The 26,952-nt window shown below is 41.5% G+C and overlaps 1 protein-coding gene across 11 annotated transcripts in view; it reads right to left on the minus strand.

The window, feature by feature from the left end:
* Nucleotides 1-293: 293 nt before the first annotated feature.
* The window catches only part of NRP1 (neuropilin 1), a 139,763-nt gene continuing 113,104 nt past the window's right edge, over nucleotides 294-26,952 (minus strand). For 4 of the 11 annotated variants that reach the window (XM_083579413.1, XM_083579411.1, XM_083579412.1 and 1 more), the window contains exons 11-18: nucleotides 24,421-24,565; nucleotides 23,007-23,111; nucleotides 17,880-17,939; nucleotides 11,631-11,768; nucleotides 8,690-8,961; nucleotides 7,491-7,584; nucleotides 5,750-5,806; nucleotides 294-4,632 (exon numbers count right to left, since the gene is read on the minus strand). In XM_083579413.1, coding sequence (XP_083435539.1) covers nucleotides 4,340-4,632; nucleotides 5,750-5,806; nucleotides 7,491-7,584; nucleotides 8,690-8,961; nucleotides 11,631-11,768; nucleotides 17,880-17,939; nucleotides 23,007-23,111; nucleotides 24,421-24,565 — 1,164 coding nt within the window. In that variant the 3' untranslated portion in view covers nucleotides 294-4,339. Of the gene's footprint in view, nucleotides 4,633-5,749; nucleotides 6,789-6,975; nucleotides 7,585-8,689; nucleotides 8,962-11,630; nucleotides 11,769-17,879; nucleotides 17,940-23,006; nucleotides 23,112-24,420; nucleotides 24,566-26,952 lie in introns of those variants that run through there. The other 7 variants (XM_083579409.1, XM_083579416.1, XM_083579417.1 and 4 more) reach the window with 4 other exon arrangements.

Genomic DNA, 26,952 nt, shown 5'->3' on the forward strand with positions numbered 1-26,952 from the left:
AAGATTGTGTTGACCGGGGTATCTGTGGCAAGCTCACTCAGTGAGGAACTTTGAGTTGAATAGTTGATAGCTAATGCTGGTCTTCATAATGTGATGTGGGACATTCCAGAAGTGGATTTTGAACATGGAATTGCCTTCAGTGCTGCTTTGTTTTAGTCTGTTTTCAGGCAAGTTTTCAGACTAGCAGATGAGAATCTTAACATCTGTGCTTGTTAAAAGATGCTTTTAAAAGGCAAGCTGTTTTTTAAAACCAGTACAGCTGTAAGCGTAATAAAAGTCATGGAGGTATGGGGTATTTTATGAAAATGTTTAATTCAACTGTTTCTTTGGAATGTAGTAGTCATTGTTTGGAAATTTTAAATTACAATTCAATCCTATGTGTCCCCCCCCCACCCTTTTTAAATGCTACTCAGTGTCCGAGAATACAAACGTCATTTAAAGTTAAGGCTTCACTGTTCATTTTGAAATAACAATTTAAAAGTGTCATATTGTCATAGAAAATAAAAAATTTCTGTAAAAAAATTCGCACAAAATTTTATGATGGTACAAAACATGAAGCAATAATATACCAGTAAAATGAATTCATTTTACTACAGAAGATTTTTATAAGTTTTTTTTTTGATAAAGAAAAAAATATGTTATTTTACACTTTCAAAATTATGAAACAATCTAAAACAATATAAACTGAACATTTCGTAACACTGCCTTTACAAATTAATAACTTTATAAACATATATTTTTTAAATATATTTATCAGTGCAAGATACTTTCTTTTCCATCTAAAGTTGCAGTATCATTTTTCCTTTGCTTGAAAGGGCAGTTTTCATTCAATTCCTGTTTGAAGAAATCATATCCCTTGTTCTTCCGTTCTAGCATTAAACAGCCACAGCACTGGGGTTTCCTTATTCTGTTCATACAAATTTGCACTCTGGCTCATCAGCTCCAAAGGTCTATGTTGACATATCTGCTGGAATAATATTCACGGAACTCCCCCTTCCCTATTCCGGGATGTGACAGTGGCGCAGCAGCCAATGCTCCCCATCACAGGCATTGAGTTGCTGGCACGGGAAATTTTAGATGAAGCCATAGGAAAAAGGGTGCAATGCGCCAAGCACTACTCTTGTAGAGCTTGATCTGTTTCCGTGGAGTTGGCACACACTGAAACAAATGGAGGATGCACACTGGCAGTGCCTGGTGGATTGCAGCCAAAAGCTTTACTGTTCCAACTAGAACAAAACAAATAGCTAACCCCACATCCATTTAAACAAATTGAAATGTTTTTTGAATGAGTTTGCTTGGGCTTCCCCCTCCCCTCTGTGATAAGTCATGAGTCTATATTCATGCTCGCATCTTCCATGTTGCTCCCAGAGAGAGGCTTGTGATACTGCTCTCTTCACATGAGCAACTTAAGATCCATGCAACGTCACTTAAAAGGTTTTAAGCGGTCCCCCGGAGCAGAGAATGTGCCGCTTCTGGGTTTGGTTCTGCACTAAATAACATTTGGTGCATTCAATACGAACCAAATAATAGTAGAGGTTGTACTCTACTAGGGTTGGTTCACACATGCATGTTTATGACGTGTTTCGTAGTGATATCAAGTGATTACCCACACGTGTGAATGATGCATCAAAGATTTTTTTTAAAAACACATTATCTAGCATCAGCTCAAAACACAATATTCTTCTATGGAGACAGTTCACAGAATTAACTGAGAATCACCCCAAGCTGAATAATGAAGTGATGAGATAAAGTGATAAGGAAATGCCATTGTTCAGTGGTAGAGCACATGCTCAGGTCAATCTCCAGCACACTTAAGATTTAAAAGCTTATCATACAGCAGACTTAAGAAAGACCCTTCTTCACTTGAAACTTCGGGGAGGTTGATATAGTCAATATCAGGCTAGATGGACCAATGGTGTGACTCAGTGGAAGGCAGTTTCTTCATTCGTATGTTCATGCTTGTGTGAACCAGTTTTTCTCAATGACGAAACGTGAGCTTGGCTCATTGTTTCCAAGTTCTGCCAAGTGCATGTCTTTGCAATTAAACCCACCAACTTTAAATGATATTTGCACTCATTTAGGTCACGGATCTTAAGATGCTCATGTGACGAAAGAAGAGTCAATAATTACATAACACAACTAAATATTACATGAAACAAGTGCAGTCAAAAATTATTTCAGCTTGCTCTTCCCTTTGGGATAATTAACTGGCAAGGTGAGCCAATTTCAGTATAGGATGGATATCTAAAAGCTGATTCACATGCTATGTTTCGTTAAGGTGATTTTTCTCATGGTAAATAGTGAGCCTAAAATACAGCCTTGTGTGGTCGATATTCCTGGAGTTTTCAAAGATTTTCTCTGCTACAGTAAATACCAGCTCCCACCATGTCAAGGTGCATTTGAACAAAATATTTGCCATATGCACAGCACTGAGGTGGCAAAATCACCTTGTGGTGGCTCTTGTGGTCATTTAAGATCTTATTTCAGAAAAGCATTTAATTCCTAAATGCATTGCATCAGTTATCAATTACTTTTTATAGACATTATTTTCAACATTAAGTTAGCTGTTCCTGAAGGGGGGAAAAAGTGGACCTACAAATAATTTGTATACACAGTGCTCTTAGAAGAGTAATTTGCAACAAAATCCCCATGTGGTTTGGTACATTCTGTGTTTGAATGTTTTGTCCTCATTTAAGATTAATATGTTATGTACTGAATTTTGTTTAGCAAGCAACTTGTTGATCAAGCCAACATAAGCACCATCTATTTGTAGCAGCATCAGTGTAACCCTAATTAGCACAAATCAATCCTACATCGAGATGACCAGTTTTAAATTGGACAGCTAGGCTAAGAGATGGCAAGAATGGCCTTTACTTTGCAGGAAAAATTAGTCATTGCCGTCTATGAATATGAATGCATGGCTTACTTAAGGGGAAAAAAACAGATACTGTCACTTTATGCTGTTAACAAGAAAACCCAAAGTTCAACTTTGGAGGGTAGAGTTAAGAAATTTCCCTTACTTTAGAAAAACAAAACAAAACACAACACAACACAAAAGTCTAATAAAGTTATTTTTGCCATTACCAGCAAATTAAAGCTGCATTTCCCTTTCCTTGGCAATGGCAAATGCTTATGCAACAATCTACGTAGAGACAAAGAGGAGGAGAGAGCAAGAGAGAGATCGCTTATATTTGAAAATACATTCTATATGAAAGAACCGTAAAAGGAGGAGGAAGGCAGGAGATATTGCAGCTTTGTACAAAAATGGTCCAGAGACATGAAACTGAAATACAAGGAAATGGAAGAATCAAGCCACCAGGTTGTCCCGTTTCCTTAAGCCCTTGCCTCCCCAAGGTTTACTTACACTAAAATATACTTTCTCGTTAGTCAGTGAGCCCTTAGGGTAAGTAATAAGGACAAGGACTTTTAACTGGAGAGAGAGAGAGACAAAGCTGGAGTTGATGATAACACAATGAGAAGCAGTACAAACAAAAAGGCACTTGAGAGGACACACACTAGCCAGTGCCAAGGACTTTTGCTTTGTTTTTGTTACAGTGTTAGGCAGTACACTTGGTTCGCCGGTTGTTTCTGGGTGATGGCACATGTTTCTTGCATGGAATTCACAAGCACAAAGTTTAGCACAACACTGAGAAACATCAATAAAATTCTGACTGTATTGCTTGGTAAACAGAGCTGACACACTAGACCAGTACTGATGCTACCAGTACTTTTGTTTTGTTTCAAAAGCACCCCTAACCCTCCGTTGCCTATGCACAACACAAGCAATTATACACAAATACAGGTTCAGGAATCCACCAAGTTGCTGTTGCTCCCAAATGTTTTCGTCTTCTTCTGGGCACTGAGCTACAGAGAGCGTGTCCATCTAAAGGACCCCCCACCGGAATACACTTTGTGACAGCATCTTGGATTTTTGCACAGTAAAAAGTAAAACTTGCTCATCAAAAGTTGCAGAGGGGGCTGGAAGGAGGAAGGAAACAAACCAAGAGGGAGGCGGGGAGGGAAGGCAAAAGGAAAGCAAAACAAAACATCCCTTCTTAAGTCAATCATACTTGGTCTCAACACCAGCATTTGATTATTTCAAATTAAAACAGAAACAGAAGTAGACTGTACATGATTCAGATTGTTTAACACAGATTGTTGTCCAAGTTTTAGGATATCTGTTACACTCACTGAAGCTCCTGAGAAAAGCTTGGCTCAGCGTTCCCAACGCAGTTTCCAGGCTGTACAGTAATAGAAGATCCACAGTTCCCCAGCCTTAAGCTGGTTACATGTTCTTCTGCCTCAATTCTCTAAAACTTCTTCAGCTGCTCCTACATCTTCATGCCTCTGAGTAAGTATTCTGTGCGTTCAGTTTGTCTTTTTTCAATTTCACACCATCCACCAGTTCGAAATTGTAGTTCTCCAGGGCAGACAAGTTCCTGTCTGACATCCCATTGTGCCAACAAGCGCAGTACAGAATGACACCGCAGATCGCCCCCAAAAGCACGCCCAGTGCACTCATGGCTATGATGGTGATTAGAATGGGGTCAAGAGTCTTCAGCACGTTTCCTGGCTTTCTGGAGATGTTGTCGTTGAAAGTCTCCCCGTTCTCATGATAATCAGGAGTAAAACCTGCAGGGGAACAAAGAGCAACAGTGAGGATGTGACTCGGGCATCTAAAGCTGAGGGAGTGAATGAATGAAAGACTGGTGTGAGGATGTGAATGGTGTGTGTTCAGTGACAGAAGATGGAGCTTGATACATTTGAGATGGGGGTTGTTTTGTTCTGTTTTTATGGATGGGTGTGTTCAATGTGTTTTAACTTAATTCTGGGCCCAGTTCTAGTGCTGGTTTCAAAACAGTTTTGGATTTGGATATCTAGAGGACCATGTTATGTACTGAGCGTGGATCCTAGAACAATAGGCAGGTAGGATCCTAGAAGGCAGCAACCTGATTGGTCTGCAGGAGCCGCCCAATCCGGCTCCTGGAGGAAGTGACTCAGCAACCTGATTGGCCTGCAGGAACAGTCCAGTCAGGCTCCAGAAGGGGAGTTGAATCAGCCAATCACACGGGATCCATTGTGTAAATAATGTATATACAGTGGTACCTCGGGTTAAGAACTTAATTTGTTCTGGAGGTCCGTTCTTAATCTGAAACTGTTCTTAACCTGAGGTATCACTTTAGCTATCACCTAAAAACAACACTGTTTAGACACACTTCTCAGCAAAGCAGCCTGGGCATAATTCAGTATCTACCATATTTATTATGCCTTTTATTTATGTTATTTTGCTGATTACTGCCATCATGATGATTGTTAGCTCCTAGACTACTGGTAACGATCCCTCTCTCACACCACCTGCCATGTCCTGAAAAACAACAACAGCTTCCAACTCTACAGTTATATGATTCTATTTTAAACAGAGGTTGCAAGGCCATCTGTCAGGGATTCTTTAGCCGCGATTCCTGCATTGCAGGGGGTTGGACTAGATGACCCCTGGGTATACTTCAAACTCTACATTTCTCTGATTCTATGAACAACTATTGTCTGCTACCGTCTGTCCCAGGCTTAACAGCTTTCAAGGGGATTTTGTACATTTTAAAAACTCATGTAAAAATGAAGCAAGGGCTGTGTACACAATCAAACCCTGCACATAATACACAGAAGAGATCTTACTAGAATGGCGATTAAAATCAATTAATAGGCTGCCAAGATTCACATGGCAATAAAATCGTTATTTTAAACCCTGTACCTGTTTGATTAATATCTGGCTCTACTTTGGCTTTCTTGCTCCCTGCGTCGTTTGATTCTGGCGAAGGAAAGAGAATTGACATTGATTATTAGGGTGACAAATACTGATTGGCTATCATGCTGGCAATAATGGTATTGAGGATTTTCCTCCTGCCTTAGAGCATGATTATGTCAGCTTGACAGAGCTGTTCATTACACTGGTCTCCCAAAATTAGCTAAGGGGGGGAGGGGAAGGTTAAAAAAACACACCCTCCCACTGCCCCAACTTGGCACAGTTTGAGAGTTATCAGCAGGGGTCTTCTGTCTCTGGAAAATGAAAATCAGTAGGCAAAATTAGCATGTTTCATTCATTGTATTTATAATCTTGGAGCCCGGTGCTGTAAAACACTTAATCATATACAAGCAGCCCTTAGCGTCAAGAAAGAGTTTTGCTGGCTGCAGAGCGCAAGCAAGGGATTTTGGGTGTGTTGTATGAACTGTGAAATATAAATCCTTCGACCACAATCCCATCTAGGAATAACCCACCTAAATGACAAGGAGCGTGTGAGGTTAACTAGGAGGTCAGCTTCTAGACTCCTAGGGAGCAACTCTCTTATAAATAACCAGCTTCTTCATGTGAGTGGTTATTGTGATGCATTCAGAAGATCACCCACCAAGGGCTGAACTGGATTGGAGTCTACAGCTGTAATAGCTATAAATAGCTATAAATAGTATAAACGGAGGATGGGGATGATTTCAAGCAGAAAAATAGCAGATGGGAGGGGTGCTAAATCCTTCACTTGCCAACCACTTCTCCACTGCATTCCCTTCCCAAGGCTATTTCCCCCTCTAACAAGCTTATTTCTGGTCTTCGAGCTGGAAAGTGATGGGAGGGAATGGGTTGTGTTGCTGGTGGGAAGCAGCACTTTCCCCCCACCTGCTGCTTTTCTGGGGGAAATATCCTCCCCAAGCACTGCTTTTCAACACAAGCTCCATTTGAAGCCATGAGGCAGCTGCCGTCAAATCTACTTCTGATATGCCTCCAAAAACTCATTACAAAACTATTTGTTACCAGTAGCAGCCTGTGCGTTGGGGAGCAGCCAGCCTCCTGACATGGGTGTTACTGCAGTTTACCTGGACTGAGGTGGAGCAAGGAGACAGCAATGTTGAGGGTGCATGGATGCTCATGCCCATGTGTAGTCCTAGCCCCAACTTCATTACTGCTCCTCTGCCCCACACTTGCCCTGCCCAGGTAAAGGGACCCCTGACCATTAGGTCCAGTCGTGACCGACTCTGGGGTTGCAGCGCTCATCTTGCTTTATTGGCTGAGGGAGCTGGCGTACAGCTTCCAGGTCATGTGGCCAGCATGACTAAGCCGCTTCTGATGAGCCAGAGCAGCGCACGGAAACTCTGTTTACCTTCCCGCCACAGCGGTACCTATTTATCTACTTGCACTTTGACATGCTTTCGAACTGCTAGGTTGGCAGGAGCAGGGACCGAGCAACGGGAGCTCACCCCGTTGCGGGGATTCGAACCGCCAACCTTCTGATTGGCAAGTCCTAGGTTCTGTGGTTTAACCCACAGCGCCACCTGCATCCCATGCCCTGCCCAGGTAAGCTGCAGCAACACTGAGGTCAGAAAAATAATTATAAAGAATTTACTACATAGAGGCAGGATCCTGTATCTATTTACAAAGCTGCCATTATCAGAATTAATAGTGCTCTGAATGAGTTGTCTGGTAGCTCCTGTCAGATTATACTCACTTCGGCATTCCTCAGGTGCTATGTGGTTGTCAAAGTTAATGTCATCCACCGCAATTCCTCCATTTCCTATTCCAATTTCTCCTTCTACCATCACCTGGAAAAATTAAATGACTTGTTTGTTTGTTTACAGTTAATAGCTAGAAGCAGAATCCTTAACCAGTCCTTAGGCCAACATGCCACTGAAGAGTACAGAGTCATATGATTTGTGTGTCTACCTATCAAGGCTGAAGATATATCATAGGTTTCTCAGCTTTTCTGGAGTTATGAATTAGCAACAATAGAGGTAGTGAAGGAGTTGTGGAATTCGCTCTCTCAGGAGGCTTGGCTGCTACAAACTTTGCTACCTTTTTAGTGCCAGGGAAAGAATCTATTTTAAGAATTCTTCCACACTTTCAAAGTTTAATAGTTGTTCTAGCTGCAGCAGCTTTGTACTGTCTATTTGTATTGTTATTATATTTGTGTACAGTGGTACCTCGGGTTAAGTACTTAATTCGTTCCGGAGGTCCGTTCTTAACCTGAAAATGTTCTTAACCTGAAGCACCACTTTAGCTAATGGGGCCTCCTGCTGCTGCTGTGCCGCCGGAGCACAAATTCTGTTCTCATCCTGAAGCAAAGTTCTTAACCCAAGGTACTATTTCTGGGTTAGTGGAGTCTGTAACCTGAAGCATATGTAACCTGAAGTGTATGTAACCCGAGGTACCACTGTACTTTCATCCTGTTTTACAATATGGAAGCGTGGCTGGAAGGTGGTTATGTAACATTTTAAGATAATGAAACTGAGAAGTTGGAGTGAGAAACAATCCTTGTTCCAGAAGAAACAAGGTGACATTTTAAAAGTTTAACATCACAATTGCACTCAACTGTCTGCCACGGGATACAGACTGCAAACTCTGAATGCCCATAATAGATCAGGGCACAAATGCAGCAGGTGCTTGGCCCTGGCTTGATGAACACGTGAACCTGCCTATACTGAGTCAGAGCAGCACTGACTGCAATGGCTCTTCAAGGTCTTCTGCTGAGAGAAGTCTTTCCCATTTTGAGATAATTTTAATTCAGGGGTGGAGAACTCAAATCATGGGCTCTCCTGCCCTTTCTCTGTGGCTCTCAGGACTCACTCCAGGTTACATTGCCTCCCCAGCCACACCCACTATCCTCAAGCCAAAAGTTTGGGACATTTGTGCCTGTATTTATTTGCCTACCTGATAATGCTTTGCAGACTTATGGAGCAGGACCCGGCCTTCTTTCCAGCTGTTTCCCTGATTTCCAGCCAGCATCCACAAGACCTGATCATACTCTCTATGCGTCTGGTACCGCAGCTTGATCCTCAGTGTGCCAACTTGTTCGCCCAGCATATGATACCAGAACGTCATGCAGACTGCAGAGTTCTGCGGGTTGATGATGGGGCTGATGAGCCGTGCAACTTTGCCTTTCTGGTTTTCATCAGCTTGTGAGTAAATGAAATTGCCATCTCCTGCTGTGACAAACATACTGCATTAGAAATAATGGCCCGCTTTTGGTTCCCTTAAGCCTGATGAACCTCAAGTATTCCAAAACTAATCTAGCCTTTTTAGAAAAATAGATTTGCAATGGAAGTGTCTTGCAGGTTACCCTGTGCTCTCGCCTCTGGCTGCATCGATTCCTTTCAAGTAAGTCAAGGTTGTTCCTTCATCTGTATTCCTGTTCCATAAAAGAGAACATGTGGCACTGTGGATCATTCAGGTGATGGTGTGGACCAGCCTTCCCCAACCTGTTGCCCTTTGGACTACAACTCTCATCAGTTCCTGGTCAATGTGAACAATGGCCAGGGATGATGGGAGTTGCAGTCCAATATGCCTGGAGGGCAACATGTTTTGAAAAGATGGTGTTGGCAGAAAGGACGAGAGTCTCGATGGGACACTATGCATAAATAGGCAGGATAAGCTGGAGGGACCATGGAGCCACAGAAGGAGGCTGTGAGTTTGCTTAGCAAAACAAGCCCCAGTTGATGTTAGGTTTCTGTTTGTGCCACTGTGCAGTGCTTGGAGTCACAAGACTCTGTTTTGCATTCCAGACATTCCAGACTGTTGGAAGTCTCACGGAAGACAGGAGACGAATGTGATGTTTACTGGTTTCCTGTTCCTTTGTTTTCCAGTTGCTCTCTGCCTTTCACAGAGAGAGCATGTATATTTCTTTTCTGTCTGCGTAGCGAGAAATAAAACTCTTTGCAATGTAGCTTATATTTCTCGTCCTTCCCTGCTGCTGGATACTCTGCGTAATGAGGGAACGTGCCTGCAGCCTTATCAGAAGCTCAGGTCATTAATCATCGTCGGAGGCGATTCCGAAGGACTCGACCGGAGGATGAGCTTTTCCAGCTGGTTGTAGTGGAGGCTCTGACAGTTGAGAGGAACTTATTTCTTTATTATTTCTGCCTGTCTGTGGTGGATTCTTGCTTGGTGCAGCTAGTGAGGGTCAATAACAGGCAGGACGAGAGAAGGAATTGGTGGGAGGAGGCGGTATAGTTTTGAGTTTGTAAAGAGAGACCCTGTGTGGTGTAGGACCATAGGAGGCTACACTTTTCACATCTCTCCTCAGCCATCAAATACACTGAGAAATCTTGGGCTGGTCACCAACTCTCACCATAACCTACCTCACAGGGTTGTTGTGAAGATGTAACGGGGGTGAGGAAGACTATGTACACTGCCTTGAACTCACTGGAGGAATGGCAGGGTATAAATTAAACAAACAAACAAAAGGAAACAAAATGGCAGCCTTAGCAACTCGTTCAAGCACATTTTGGCCCGGTTATACTTAACGGAAGCAAGATGGCAGAAAAACATATGTGAAACATGGATTTTCCGAAGGAATTCAAGACATCTTGTACCCTGATCCCAAACACTTGTGCCATTCAGCATTCCTGCTTGCAGTTCTGGAATCATTCCCTACAGTGATCTTGCAGTTAATTTATTAGATTAAAATCCCCCCCCCCAATGCATTGATAGCTCCGCTTCTCTGTGTAAAATATAGAAAGCAGCTGTGGTGTGTGGCACAGAGCCTTTTACAAACTGGCAAGACAGAAAAGAAGAAACCAGAACTGTGATTTTTTTTTTTTGCAGAAAAGAAGAAACCAGAACTGTGATGTTTCTGTGAAAACGTTTCCAGATTACAGCGCTGGAATGCAAAAGGCACCTGAAACTCGAAAACCTGATGATAACAAAACCACATTTAAGGAGTATCATTTTTTTCCACAACCTTTCAATGAGAGGACAAGTTGTGCTTGCCTCCAGACACTGATGGCAAAGTTCAAATATTTTTCATTTCAAGAATATTATTGCAGCTCTGGGTCAGGAACTCTGCCTACTTTGTCTTAATTAGTGCTCAACTTATGCATGCCTTTTAGATTTTGTCAGTCCATGGCTAACATGGCTTTTAACCTCCCTTCAATGTCAGATCTCACTAAGTCATTTCATTTTACTTTGCATCAATTTTTCCCCATTATTGCAGCCTTCGTTTCAGATAACTGCCTTTTGCTTAATTTGATGCCATTTATTTGTACAGTACCATTTATAGTCAAAGTATTATAAGTTTCCCCCCCTTCTGCCCCATAAAACTAAATGTACTTGTCTTAGGATTCAATTGAAAGCGTCTCTAAATTTAAGGAGCCCAATTTTGTCTAATTTCCTTGTCATTCTCATTAAGTAAAAAGAGGGAGGGAGAGGGGCTGCAGAAAATGGAGATGGGAGGAGGGGGGTCACAGCCAGCACATTTGACATTTGCATAGATGAAAAGGAGACCAATAATTGAGGCACACGTGGGTCACAAAATGCCCCATTGCTTATTACATTTGGAAGGTATCAAGTATCAAGCATGAGATGGCTTGAGGTGCTGCTAAGGGACTTCTAGATATATTTGTAACATATATAGCTTGATCCAGGTATTCTTGAAAATCATACAGGAGACAAAAGGCTCTGGAATAGCTGTAGCACATTCAGTTCAATTTGACCATAATCCTAGGAAGGAACCTAAAAGAGCACAGTTCTTTTTTGTTGTTGTCGGTGTGAAATTCAGTAACCTGAAATACCGTTCCCTGGAAGGCCTTTTGATTTTGAACACAGTGCTCTCTTTCTCCCGCCACTGCTAGTTCAGCTGTGAACCCTACTTTACCTGTGTGGTCCTGAATGGGTCCTGGTTTGCTGGCGACCACTGCCCACCGCAGGTCCAGTTGGCTGTCATGCTCCCAACGGCAGATTGTCTTCTGAGAACTGTAGCCAAAACCACAGTTGAAACCATATGCTGGGAGTTCTTCAGCAATGGAGGAAGGAATGGGAGGAAGAGAGAGAGAAAGAATTACTTACGCTGGTAAGTTAATAACAGCACATTTTTCTCTTATGCCCCTCCCCACAAATAGAACACCCATCCCTAATGCTCTGTCAATGTCTGCCCAACATTTTTAGGCAATGTTCATCTGGCTCTTGCACCATTTGCTGAAAATGGTTAGAGGGTGATGGTTTGGTTCACATGTAACACCAAATCATGGTGTTATGCTATGTGAGCAAGGCTGGAATGCAGCTCAAATCATGATTTACAACCCTTGTTGTAGGGCAAGGGCAAGCTACAGTTTGCTGCTTTAGATGTAACAGCAAAGTATGACTTGGAAGAAACCAGAAAAGAAAGGACAATGAAAAGGCTGGTGCCAGATGTGAGGGCTGCATGGCAATGTGCCCTCTAGTATTGGGTCCCCTCTTACACCCGTGGTCTCCTCCACCGGACAGTGGAGGACAGTGAACAGCAGGAGCATTGTCATAGCCTGCAGTAGCCATCTCTGAGCTGCCTGCCATTTTGAAGTTCCCACAATGTTCCAAACTAGCAGCAGTCAAGGCCACTGTGGGAACACAAAAGTGGTGGGTTGTTAACTGCCTGTTGCTACTACTTGGTAAGCCAGGGACACAGGTAAGCAATGATATCATGATATCATCAATAGATCTGCCAACGTCCATAATAAATCACAAATGGACAACAAAGAACACCATTTATAATTTAGACTTTAACACACAGTGTCCAAATGGAAAGCACCCCCCCAATGTTTAACAAATGTCACTTCCTTCTCAAATTCATTCTGTTGTTTCAATCTGGCAATGGGAGCTCCATTGTGCACAGAGAGATTTGCATAAGAGCAATCTTGTCCAGTTTCTTCCAATATCAGGGAATGCTCTACATGTGAAAACACTATTAAGAGAATTTCTTGATGGACTTCATATCCTATTTGTACCAGGCAACCACAGAAAGGTATCCACAATGCATCAATTCTTGCTCTACATTTAAATAATCTGTTTCCTCCATCTGCTTCCTGAGCATGTGCTTCAAGAGTTTCTCAGCATTCCAGAAAGACTATTCTCAGTGTTAGAAGAATGATTTATGTTTTGATTTCAGAATGCTATTTTTTGCACCACAACGCAGATAAGAAGATCCATGCATTCCAGATTCTAGATTTGTATCCAGATGTGCACCTAAATGCAGATGTGGTCTGTAGCCATCTTCAAGCATTGTAATGAGGTGTCAAGGAAGTATGTGAAGGTGGCAGCAAGGAGAAGCGTGCTGGGACCAACACTGTTTTACCATTTCAGATGTCCCTCAACTTGTGGTTGGTGACTGTCTGCAATGGGGAGATTCCTGCACTCATAGGGGTTCTCTGTGTGTTTTAGAACCCTGGAAAATTAGCATTCTAAAATGTGTGAGGAACTTTCACAAGTACGGGCGTCTCTTTGTTGTTAGGAGGAGGTTTTCAAAGGTTGTCAAGGGCTTAGTTGCTGCTGATTTTACTACTGGATTATTTAAGAGGGCATGTAATTGGTGGTGTGTTAGCCGGGGCATTTGGGTGCCCCCTAGTTTGTTTTGTATTTCTTGTGTTGATATGGGTGGTTTTTTTGTAGAAGTCTGCTAGGCGGTATAAGTTTTTGGCTTGCCAGATTTTTACGTGGAGGTTTTGTGCTGCGTGGTGGAATAGTGGGTGGTGTGCCAGGGGAATTAGTGGGGATGGGGCTTATTTTCTACTTTTGCAAATCATACAGTATATTGTAGGTGGTAACAATGAGCATAAGTAAATAAATCAAAAAAATTTTGCGTGCACTTTAATTGGCCCACAAGATGGCAGCATTTAAATGAATACATTTGGAAAGGATGAGAGACAAATGTGGCCCACAGCCAACTAAATACAAAATAGGCTTCAAAAGAAGCTCCCTGTAAAACAAGGGAAGTCTGGTATTATGTAGCTTATTTTGGTCTGGATGAGATCATATCTTGTTTCCAGATTTTGTCTAGTTCTGCCTAGTAGTCTTACATGAAATAGTTTGTTATCTTTCAATGGAGCCTGAAACTTTAATGTAAAAACAAATTCCGCACAACTGAATCCTTTTTTGTTTTTGTTTTTTGGGATTTTCAGAAAAAAGTTTCAAAATAGGTAATATACTTTCATTGTTGGGAGAAAATGCCCACTTGACCATGGACAACTCCTAAATTAATAACCCTCCTCTCTTTCTCAACCAGGTAACATTAAGAAGGTCAATATCTAAAGACATCATCCAACTTTAAAAAAAACCTATCCCTAATTAGCAAAAGAATGAAAAGAAACTCCCATAATCTCAAACATGAACTCATGTTTGAAATATTGTCTTGCTGTTGTGACTGATGATGTTTCAAGCTCAACTAGGAAGATTGATAGTGCAACAATTCAATTCTCTTTCACCAGGAATGAGGTAATGCAGGGCAACCCTACACCATCAGCATTCTTGTGATAATGAAAACATACTGCATCAGATTTCACCGGATGGACTGTGACCCACACCTGGTAGGTTGCATCAATTGCATTTAATTTTTTGAAATGAGAAGGAGGAGAAGAAACCCCCAATGTAAGTGGCAACTTGCAGAATTGGGTTAAATATGGGCCCTTGTGGGCCTGAAAAATATTGCACACTAACATTACAGAATAGGTGTGGGTCAGGTATGCAATATGAAGGAATTCATGCCAGCTAAATTTGTTTTCTGCCTGTTGAACTGCACAATAATTCAAATATTCCATTGTAACTCAGGTAGCAGTCCTCATTGCTCACAAACCTTAATTGAACATACTATTTCAATTAATTGATGCTAATTTACAATTGCCCATTTGTGATTTTAGTGCAGATGTTCTCATGAAACACACACGCACGAAAGCAGCAGATGTCTAAAATGCCCAGTTAGGCAATTTAAAAGATGGCCAAGTGATGAGGCAAATATATTGCAGGCAAATGCCAATTCAAGTGAGTACAAGCTTGCTGGTTTGCAATATTCCAAATGATTCCATTATATGTAGAGCACTTGAAATAAGCCCCTGAATGTCTTGGCTAGGCTTTCAGGGCTGGCATCTGAAAATGACTTAGCAGTCGAGCTACTGCCTTGAGTCAACAGAACCAGAAGTGCAGGACCGGTCTTGCTTTGCTCAGAACCCCCCCCCTACAAATTCCTACATTTTCAGTTTGCCAGAGGTACAGAGAAAAACAGCAAATACGGTGGCACTAGTTGCCTAACAAGCTGTTTGAATTAGAGTTAATGGGTGATGTGTAGCAAAATCTCCATATGACTCTTTAACAAGCATAGAGGTACATGGCATTATGTAATTAAAACAAATCTGGCCTGTGAGAGTAGCCAACAGCTGCGTTTCTTGGCCACATCTTGCTCTTGGCTGGAATCATTAATACTCCACATGAAGAAGCAGTTGGACAAATTCTGTGCAATACCATTTGTCTATCTTGGTCTACACAGGGTCCCCTCTCGTGGTTTTTTTTTTTTTTTTGCACTCATCTGTTTTAAGCAAGAAGGGATGGGATGCCACCAATCAAATATCCACTTTGGAGACACAAAGGGTTGTATCAAATGAAGCACTACTCAGAGCAGAGCCACTGAAATCAGTGGGCCTGTTAGCCATGCTCATTAATTTCAGTGTGCCTTCTCTGGGCAAGACCAATGCTAGCTATAACCCAACGCCATTTACAAGAAGGTGAACATTTGAATAAAGAGAATAATTTCGAAACACTCTATGCAACTTTTAATTTGGGCATGGACTTTTAGCAGTTGGGAGCTCTTGACAAAGGGGTGGCTTGCACATTATGGCTCTCACATGGAGGCCACTAACTGTCACCAATTGTCGCCAACTGGCAGCAGTAGCAGCAGCAGCAGCTCAGTGCCTTGACAGGGCAATTTTATCTGTGCCCCTGCAAATGTTACTTTTTAAATGTTTACAGTAGTGTGAAGAACATTGATTAGAGCAAGGAGCTGCTGCAGCGTGACAACGGACACCTGGAAAAATATATGCGGTGTCCTTAGAAGGTTTACAGCTGCACTCCTAATGTTTGCTTAATTGGGAGTAAGCCTGATTGCCCTCAGTGAGACTCGATTCTCAGGGTACACATGCAAAAGGATCAGAACATTTCTGCCCAAGCACTTTGTAAGTTTTCTTCTTCCATGTTGCTTTTGCAGGTTCCTGAAGGAATTCAGCTCATTCCTCCAGCCTACACTTCTCAAGCCTCCACCACTTTGATGTCTCAATGTCATGTACTTTGCTGAATCGCAAGAAAGAGCTTGAACTTGGCATGCAGGGAGTTTGCAATTCTTGCATGAATGGACGCTTGAATGGAGTGTAGCTCTGGCATCTACCCCACAGTGCTGAACAGGCCCATGACTTATTGCAAGGGGTGGCATTCAGCTAACGCTTGCAGGATGTGCTTCCTTGCCCTCGCATTTTCCCTTCCTTCAAAAACGGGCAGGAATGTGAGTCTTGAGTGAGACTCCCATTGGTGTCCATTCATATCCCCTGAGCGGACATTTTGAGACAAATGGAAATTGAGCTAAATGGGGACCATTCAGTTTGGTTTTCCATTTGTCCCCGAATGCAAGCACTGGACACTGCATGCATTCCCTAGTAATAAATTAGTTCTGCAACTTTAGTTCTTGCTTCCTTAAACTGCGCAGGGAAGGTGGTAGTGGGATCATTTGGGAAATAAAATGAGACCTAGGAAATGTGAGAGAGCCCATCTTTTTGTTTAAATTGGAAGCTTATATAAAAGATACTTTCAGGACTTTCCTATAAATGTCAGAATGCACACGTACTTGAAAGTAATCAAACCATCTAGTAATGTAACTGCCAATATAATGTCTGTCCCATCAATACAATATCTGCAAAAGCACAGATACAAATGTGTTTGTCTCAAGAAATAAGAGGGCAGGATGTTGCTCACAATAGCCTATGCTGACTGAACAATCTTGGGAGGAAGAAAACAGTTTGGAGCTGGGGAAAGTGTTCACCTTCATGACATGGAAATCCAAAGGTTAAGAGACACAACCTTGCAATTAACCACCTTCTCTTTTGGCTAATCAGGCCTGAAACACAGTTGTCTTTAAGGAAGCATGAATGCTGTTAACACATTTATGTTTTGCTTGTAGCAAAGCCCCCAGTGTCATGTTGTAGTGGAAATACTTACACACACATACACACCCTGCTAATAAATTACTTTGGAGACTGTGCCTGACTGCAGTCTAATAAAGGAAATGTGAGTAACCGAGGAGTGACCAGTTCCCATCTTTACAATTATTAACAACAACAAAATTAACATTGGTGCTGATCACTGTTGGAGAACTTTGGGGAAATGCTCTTTCTTTCTCTCCTTTCAAGCCATACAGGATATTAAAAATGGCCAGAACTCCTACTATGAAGCCCCATGTAACTGCAAATTAAGAGCTTTTCAAAAAGCTATTAGCTATTGTATTGATTGAGGGGGAGAAAGGACCAGCTGCCACTAACAGCTTCTCTCCTCTCTGCCCAAGTTTATCGTAGCACTTTGCACAACTCTTTTCAAGGATTCTTGCTAGAAAAGAATATTGTAAAACTGCCAACTCCGTGGTGGGGGAAAAACGAACACACACTGCTTTTTTGGGTCGGGTTTTGCAGAATGGTGGAAGCTAAAAATAGGATGGCCTCCTCCTCAGTTATTTATGGCCTTTGTTCCTTTTTAGTTTGCAAACACATATTCTGTCACAGAAGAGATACAATTTATTTATTCATTCACACACCCCCTCACCTCAGAAAGTGCAGCGTGAATTTGGCCTGTGAATTTTTGGGTAGTATTGTCACCATTTGGCATGCAACGACACAGACGGGAAGCTAGTTCTGTGCTGCATATACATGTGGATGGAAGGAGTAAAATATTTACTGTACTGAGCTTGGAGACCAGATGCTACTTTATACTTCAGAGAGTTTGAAGGGATGGAAAGCCAGAGAGTCCTGCAATTCATTATATCTGTCTTTGGCACAAGATAGCAATTGTGAAATGCACTCTATTTTAACTGGAAACACTTTTTTAAAAGAAAAGAAAAACATTATACCTGGCTGTACTGTAGTGTCAGCTGCTGTTGGGTTTTCTGTTATCACGGCTGTGGTACTGCCTGAAAAGGAATTGCATATGATATGTCACATAGAACAGAAAAAGTAGATATGTAAATAACTTAGAAAAGTTCCTTGCTTATGCATCTAGCTATGTGAGCATTCGTGCATAAATTAACCCCAAAATCGAAACACTCAAGATTTGGTTTTCTTTGTCAAGAGGGATAATACTTGAAAAACTTCTTCAGACTTATGATCTTGGACACAAACATACACATTTAACTAACTGATCCTCTTTACAGAGGAAGCGACTGAGGGTGATTTATAGAAGGCCACATCGCAAGTCCAATGGACATGAACTCATTTATGTTACTTGGAAACATGTTACTTGGAAATGTAAAGGACCCCTGACAGTTAAGTCCAGTCGTGGACCACTCTGGGGTTTACTGACTGAGGGTTTACTCGATTTACTGGCTGAGGGAGCCGATTTTGTCCACAGACAGTTTTCCTGTTGGTTGAGTAGGATGCCATACAAAAAACAAGCCCCAAGCAAATTCAGAATCACAGTAACTTCCTGCATGGATTTGCTCAAGGAGCCAATGCCTTCGAACGGCTTCATGGGTGTATTTGTGGGGCATGAAAAGTCTTAGGAACATAATATGTCTCACTCTTTCCTTAGCAACAGATCACAACAGAAGGCAAATGACAAGTGCAGTTGTGAGTGATGGTCTTGCAAGGTGGACATTTCACATGCAATAGATATTTACATGATTCCACATGGGTCAATTAGAGAGTGGTTCATGGTTGTTGCTGTGTATTCTAACTCAATTCTTCCAAAAATAAGTGTTCAAGGGACAATTAGATAATTTACCAGTATCCTATCACCAGAACTTGTTCGTATAATTAACCATCCTAGTGAAATTCTTGAAGTCCATGATTAGTTTATCATGTAATAAATGTATTTTTGTTCTTCTAAGCATATAGATAAAGGCTTTGGAAAAAAGGGAGAGAAAAGTCAGGACCAAATGTATCAAGTAATAAGCCACTGATTATGATCAACCAAGCCTTCCTCCTATCGCTGCAGGGAAACATTTAAAGTGCTATAATGATTGTGATGAGGTTTAATGAAGCTATAATACTTTCACGCCAAGGAAAGAGCGATACAGAGTGAGTGGTGAAGGTACAAGTCAGACATGCAGGATATATATAGGACAAAATATGCATGCATTACAAATGTTTGCCTTTATTAACTGAAAATTTTTATCGGCCTGGTAAAAGTAGCAATTAGCATAAAGTGCAGTTGCAATTATACAACTTAGGCAAGTTTATTTTGATGCACTTGGGCAATTAGGTTTTCTGGGTTGTGTGCAATTAATAGAACCCTAGGAGCATGAGTCGTAAACTCTCCATATTAAAGAAATAAAAAAGCAAGAGGAGCACTCTTTGTGGGTCCCAAACCCTTTGCAGGCAGAAAAATGTACAAAGATACTCATCTGCCCTAGACTAATACTGTTTTAAAGCTTGCGCCTGTATTCTATCACATAAACTCACCCACTTGCATTGCACTACACACAGATTTATTTATTAATGTAATGATTAGGTTTCTATCAATCAATCAGTTTACTAGATTTATTAATGCAATGATTTGTTTACTTTTCCTTGTAGATTTCTAATAATAGTAACAGAAGTAATAATAATAAAAATATCAATTTAATAGTAACGTAAAATAATATTGACTTTATTATCCTGGTTTTAAAATGTGATGGACCATTAGTCACAAAGTATTGAGCTATGAGCTATGAGTTTTGATCTCTCTTCCTTCCATATATACCATTAGGTCTGATGGGTACAGAATACAAAAGTGCCTGGCAGTGGAAGCAATCAGCAGTAGAGCTGTACAATGGCCCGTATGGCAGCAGGGGTCAAAGCAGTGACGGCGGTGGGGTTGGCAGGATCACTGATGGGCCCATCTGAGCTCCAGGCCCATGACAGGTTTGGCCCCCAGACACTGACCCAGGTCTTGCTGCTTGAAGGCTCTCCCCCCAGCTGTGTCATTGGGTGGGAGGGGGCAGATAAAAGCAGCAGAATGTAGAGAGGTAAGGTATGGGGCACTCCTGTCTGTGGCCCACTCCATTTAGGGATAAAAGTAGACCTCTTCATTATAGTCAAATTAGTGAGTAAACACACACATGTCTGCTTTGGCCCTGAGAGGCAGAGGGGTCAGGTGGAGAGTAATTGCATGCCTCTGCAAGAGGAAAATACCAGATATGGAATAGGGTTGGTTTTTTTGGGGGGGAAGAGGGATGTTGAACCAGCCCAGTGTTTTTTCCTGTCTCTTAATGTCTTGAAACCAGATGGAAAGCAACTCAATGAAGTGGAATAAAAAAATAACAGAAAGGCAAGATCAATGGGAAGTTTGGAAACCAGCTTGTTCATACATTTTTCTTCTTGCCCCCACTGGTTTGTCTTAATGGCAAATCTAGATTTGGGTTGAATGGATGAGAGATGTGGCTTTGGGACTTGGCGGTGGTACCCATGGGGTGGGGTATATATGGTCCTTTATCTTAAAAGCCTCCTACAGAATATTATTCAATGCCATAATTTCCATCTAGTAGCACTGAAGCTGTGTGCAGGCTTCTGTAGTCAGAAAGGCCAGGAAAGAGGCAGCGGGATGTTTTTCAATGCTGAGGGCTTCCTGAACTTCTAAGCACTTTTGCAGCTTTTTTGAAGGGTATTTTGTTACACTTGACTTACATAAGAAGCAGCAAAGGCAGCCTGAGAAACTGTAATGTGAAAAGCATGCACTACAACTGTGTGGGGTGTGTGTATAATATATAGAAAGACTACACTGTTTTTAGTAATTATTTTCAGGGGGGAAGAACGTGAGATTCAGAATGAGGCAAACACTTAAATAATGAGTGTATTTGCTTTCGTAGGTATTTTTTTCATTAGCTTTAGTAGGGTCTCCCCCCTCTCCCCACCATTTAATTGCTGACTAAAGGGGAAACTAAAACCCATCCCAAGTCCCTAAACAACTGTTTGCTACCTGGCTAAGGTTATCTAAAGTCCTCCGAGTATGCACTGCCAGATTTTAACTGTCTTGGAAACGTAGCTATGCAAGCTGCACTGCTATGTAGGAAACAATAAATGTTTAGCCCTCCAGCTCATAAGGGAGCGATCATGCAGTAACTTGTAGGAGGAGGGAAATGAGGCCACTTATTCGTAGGTATCTAGCTCTGGCTAACATAGGCTCTATCCAGCAGATCAGACATATAGCCTTATGGGAGAAGAGAGTTCCAAACAGCTACATAAGCCAAGCTAATTATGGTATATAAAAGAAACAGATACACTCTGGTCTTCATAAAAGTGAGCCCATGGGAGACTTTTGCTCTCTACAGCTTCTTTTTCCTTTCTTGTGCTTAACAGTACTGTACAGACTTAGGTGTGACTTTGAAGAAGTAAGAAGGATAGACCACCACTGAGTTTCAGTTCAGGCAAAATTGTGTATGCTAATGGTATAGAAGACTTTCCTTGCCCCCAGTCCTAAATGACCTCATTGCTAAATGGAAACTGACAGAAATCTCCCCAGGTTGTAATGAAACTCTGTCACAGACAAGATGCACCTTAGCTCTAAGATTATACTTATTCAACATCTTTATCAACGACTTGGATGATGGACTCAAGGGCATCCTGATCAAATTTGCAGATGACACCAAACTGGGAGGGGTGGCTAACACCCCAGAGGACAGGATCACACTTCAAAACGATCTTGACAGATTAGAGAACTGGGCAAAAACAAACAAGATGAATTTTAACAGAGAGAAATGTAAAGTATTGCACTTGGGCAAAAAAAAAAATGAGAGGCACAAATACAAGATGGATGACACCTGGCTTGAGAGCAGTACATGTGAAAAGGATCTAGGAGTCTTGGTTGACCACAAACTTGACATGAGCCAACAGTGTGACGCGGCAGCTGAAAAAGCCAATGCAATTCTGGGCTGCATCAATAGGAGTATAGCATCTAGATCAAGGGAAGTAATAGTGCCACTGTATTCTGCTCTGGTCAGACATCACCTGGAGTACTGTGTCCAGTTCTGGGCACCACAGTTCAAGAAGGACACTGACAAACTGGAACGTGTCCAGAGGAGGGCAACCAAAATGGTCAAAGGCCTGGAAACGATGCCTTATGAGGAATGGCTAAGGGAGCTGGGCATGTTTAGCCTGGAGAAGAGGAGGTTAAGGGGTGATATGATAGCCATGTTCAAATATATAAAAGGATGTCACATAGGGGAGGGAGAAAGGTTGTTTTCTGCTGCTCCAGAGAAGCGGACATGGAGCAATGGATCCAAACTACAAGAAAAAAGATTCCACCTAAACATTAGGAAGAACTTCCTGACAGTAAGAGCTGTTCGACAGTGGAATTTGCTGCCAAGGAGTGTGGTGGAGTCTCCTTCTTTGGAGGTCTTTAAGCAGAGGCTTGACAACCATATGTCAGGAGTGCTCTGATGGTGTTTCCTGCTTGGCAGGGGGTTGGACTCGATGGCCCTTGTGGTCTCTTCCAACTCTATGATTCTATGATTCTATACTTACCCATTCAACTACTCTTTGGAAAAGGACAGTTAAATGATAACTGATTAGTCTACATCTGTGTTAAAATATCACCTGGGGGAAATCATACAAATAAATTTAAAAGACCCTAGATTTTCATTAGGCTTGCAAGCTGTAATTGGTTAATTGTATGCCACCTTTATACATTGCTGTACTTAAGGCCACATACAACCCAGAAATGAATGTTAGATTTTATTTAATGAACCATATGTTTATTAGATACATACTTCATTATCTCAAAAAGGAACAAAGATTTAAATCTTGGAAAACAGATCTGAATTGGATCAATTAATTAATGGTTTCATTGGTTAAAAGACAAGTGACTGACCCACTCCAGGTTCCTTTAATTGTCATGCACATAAAAATGAATATATGTAAGCTGTGGCAATGCTCGCCCAACAAAAAATGTCATGCATGTGTCATGCTTTCTTATTGTGAGTGATAGAGGCAAAGCAAACATTGCAACTGGGATTGGACTGAAAAAAAATGGCGTTGCAATGGAATGTGGATGGTTTCTGCACCTGTCAACTGGAAGTCATCACCTGTTCCGCTGTGGCAGTTTGCTTGGTCATCATCACACTCATCCACAAGGTTGCTGTCAGGAGTGGTTGGGACAGAGGTAGGTACTGAAATAAATAAGCCAACATTGCTTGATTAAAACATACTCTGAGACTTGTTAGCATTTCAGCCCGCAAGCATGATTCTGTGATGAACAAAGACCATTCATTTCATACAGGAAACATCTCTTTATTTATCATTTTCCCATATCCTGCCCTTAACACGGTCTGTACTGTACTGTCTAAGCTGAAGGCCAAGAATAATATTGTCAAGTCAAATAATATGCTTTCAAGATGCAGATTTGGAAACAACTGACCCCACCTGAAACTGAACTCACTTGGGGGTGGAAGGTGGGATGTGTTGTACCTACAGAGTTCTCTGTGTGAAAGAGGTTTCCTATTCTTCAGTAGATGGCATTTTATGTATCCCCACTATTTACATGAAACTCTGAATTGGTGGGTGGAGAAGAAACGCCATGTGACCAACGGAAGGCCCCTATCTACATGGGGAGCTTCAGAATTAGGCCCCTCATAGATAATGTGTACACAAGCTGCTTGCTCTTAGACGGTCTTCTTGTCGATTATTCATACATATTGGTCAGCATACAAAGAGCCAGTGAGGGTCACGCAAAAGGATTTTTTTAAAAAAAGCATTTTCCCCTTTGAAAAGCAGGTCTTCATGTCACATTAAATTGCTTTTCTGAAGTTCTGCTCCCCTTAGTTTCCCAAGTGAGTTGTCATGACAAACACATTTCTATAACCTTTATGTATAATGAGAAAAGCTTGATACTGTTTTCAAATAAGACCAAATGCCTTGAACTAGAGGAAGATATGGAGGATCTGCATGAGTTTTGGCCTTTTTTGGACTGTGCATCATGTGCAAAATGATCTATTAATTAATTCCCTTGGGGGATTCTGTTGGGGTGGGTGTCACATGCTGGTGGTAGTCAGGGTAAACGCAGGTGATGGGTACAGCCAGAGGCAAATGAGTTCTGGACTAGCTAATCTGGAATAAAGGCTGCCCTGCTCCAATTTGCACGATGGCTGCTTCACATTAGAACTGCCAGTTCCTGAGAAGTTTGCTGAGAAATAAGCCCCAGTGAATTTGAGCAAAAAGGACAAAATCAATATTTGTCCCCCTTGTTTTGCTGTTGCGATCGTCGGCGTTACATCTTCTCTAACAAAGATTATAAGGATGCTAAGGTAGGATAGGGAATTAAAAGCCTAACTACCGTTGCAAAGCACAATACTATTAACAATAACAGCTAATGGAAAAGAAAGAGATCAAACATTTCTCACTCCGCAGTAGCATAAGCAGGACTGTATGTAGGAAAAGAATAATAATTAATGCAACATTAATCTTAGGCTGTGCAATTACCTTCAATTTCGCAGCCCAATAGTTCCATCCTCAGTCCCAATCCACTGTGGGTGGCTCTTTCAGGGTAGACACGGATGAATCTGGTTGTTATAGGCTCAAAGGTACGGAGTTCAGGGGTGTCATAGTTTGTGTTGCCTTCAAAAACCTACATACAAAACCACACAGGAATGCTGTTTAATAACCACAGGAGATATTCCATTTTTAGCCAGCTGAGATTTTTCATGCTTTTAGCATTTGAGAAAGTCAACAGGTAGCCCAAATCCTAAACATTTTATCAAGTGGCTGACTCTGCATTCAAAAATGGGAAGGGGTAGAAGTGAAAGCATTTCCAGAAATCAATCTGTCAGGATTAGCACAGAAGCAGATTTTTTTTTTTTTTAATGAGACATCTTTTAAATGAGACTCACATCTGAAATTTACATGGATGACTTCGGAGGAAGGGATTCACTGTGGTTTAAGTTCTGGCACTGTTTAGCTATGATAAGACACCTCTTCAAGAGAGAAACTTCAACTGTGCTTTTCTCCACTTGCCCAGAGGCTCACAAATTATAGTTATATTGTAAGTGTACAAATTAAACTTTAGAAGCAGTGCCCATGAGACAGATTTCTTTAAAACTAATCTTAGGAAAGGCTAATGGCTGACATGCTTGCTAACTTAGATGTGGTGGACATTTTGAGGATGTATGAGAAACTGGGTAACGAGTTTATTTAGACACCAGTCAGTTCTGTTATATCTATAACACAGATCTCGACAGAACAGAAATTGTCTAAAGCCACACTTAATTTGCGCAATACCTCTTCAAAAAGTGGCTATTTAAAACCAACAAACTTGTGGATGCACATGCTCTTGTTATTGTGAAGACAGAAATAATTCCAAAGGTGAATGTTACAGATTGCTAATCATTGTTTTTGTTATAGAGAAGAACAGCTCGTGGGCTTTCCTTCATCAGATGTGAGGTCTCCCACAACAGAACACTGTAGTGGATAATATAACGAGAAAATATTAACATTTGACTTTGTACAATGTTGCTTTTGTGTGCGATGTAATTTGGAGAGAGGTGGAAAATGAAATGAGTCTTTTATATGAGCCGGTGAAAATGTCATAATTAGGAAGTCAACCATATTTTCCTGTTTCAATCGTCTAGCCTGTTTTTAACCTTGCTGTATTTCTACCTTGATCACTCCTGTCTACTGCATATATTTTGGCAGCCATGTGGAAGCCACCTTACCAGAAATGCTTCTGTCTGGAGGTGTTTTCCATGGGAAGGCTTAACTATGCATTGGCGTGATGTTGTGTGGACTACACAGTCCAGTGCTACATGTTTCTGGCAGTGGTTGGAGTGCAGTGTCTTCACTCAATAAATCTGGTCCATGTGCTGATTGACTTATATACGTTATAATCCCAACACACAACAGTATCCATGTGGCTGGCTTATGGCACCATTTAGCATGCTACTTTTTCCAACATGAAGATGAAGCTCCAAATAGGAACCAGCATGAATGGACAGCGCAAGTTAATCTTCCAATGTAAGTACACAAACTTGGTGACTGCTTGTACTGTGTACCCTCAGCAGAAATGACCACACCGCTTTCCATACATTACAAAATATATACAAGTTGGAAAATGTAACTTATATCTGACCCATAAACCTGATGTTGGGATCTTCTTAAAATTATTGTCCTGAAAGCATTATGCAGAATTCTAAATTCTGGTCCTGTAAAAACCACTTATACCCGGGTTCCTTAGAAGGAAAAGATGCACGGAGACGCAGAGAAAAAAAAGCACAATTACAATTACACTCTCCTTTGGAATCCAGTGTGAAGATTATGGAGGCATTTTAGGGAATTCCCAGCCTTTAGTCTTCCTTCTTCCCCCACCATATTTGATAACAAGTTGTCAAGATACTAAATTCTTTTAGGGAGAAAACAGCACTCAAAATAGAGCACGACATTCCTCCTAGATGACCCAGAAGCTGATAAAGCAGAGGAACCCAGAAAGCAGTGTATGTGTGAGGTTGGGGGGGGGTAGAGATCTCCCAAACCCTGTTCTTTCTTCACATCCTGGATAATAGGAATATACAGGAAAAGGAATCAACAAGTGGGACCTGCGACAAAATGTGTGTAGTCCTTTTGTTCTGGATTCCAGCCAATCAGTTATGCCTTCTTCCAGGAAAATTCCTTTCATTCCCCCTCATCTTCAGTTTTCTGTGTTTTGCCCTCCCAAAAGATGGCATTCTGGGACCACCACTGACTATACTCACACCGTATTGGGACAGCTTGGGGTTCTTTATCCCATTGTTATTTTTACATACCCCATTTTCCCCCCCTGTGCTTCTGCAAACCTTGCAATTCCCCTGAGAATTCTGGTAAATCTCTTTTTGTGTGTGTGGATGGTGCCATTAAGGAGTAGCATTCAAAGAGCTGACTTTGCTATTATATATATCTGATAAGTACATAGAGTTCACTGTTATTATACATGATTAGTGTACTCAGAGCAGTCAGTAAATACATCTCATTAAAGAGGATTGGGAG

Source organism: Podarcis filfolensis, assembly GCF_964270895.1.
Source record: "Podarcis filfolensis genome assembly, chromosome: 12".
Classification (NCBI taxonomy): domain Eukaryota; kingdom Metazoa; phylum Chordata; class Lepidosauria; order Squamata; family Lacertidae; genus Podarcis; species Podarcis filfolensis.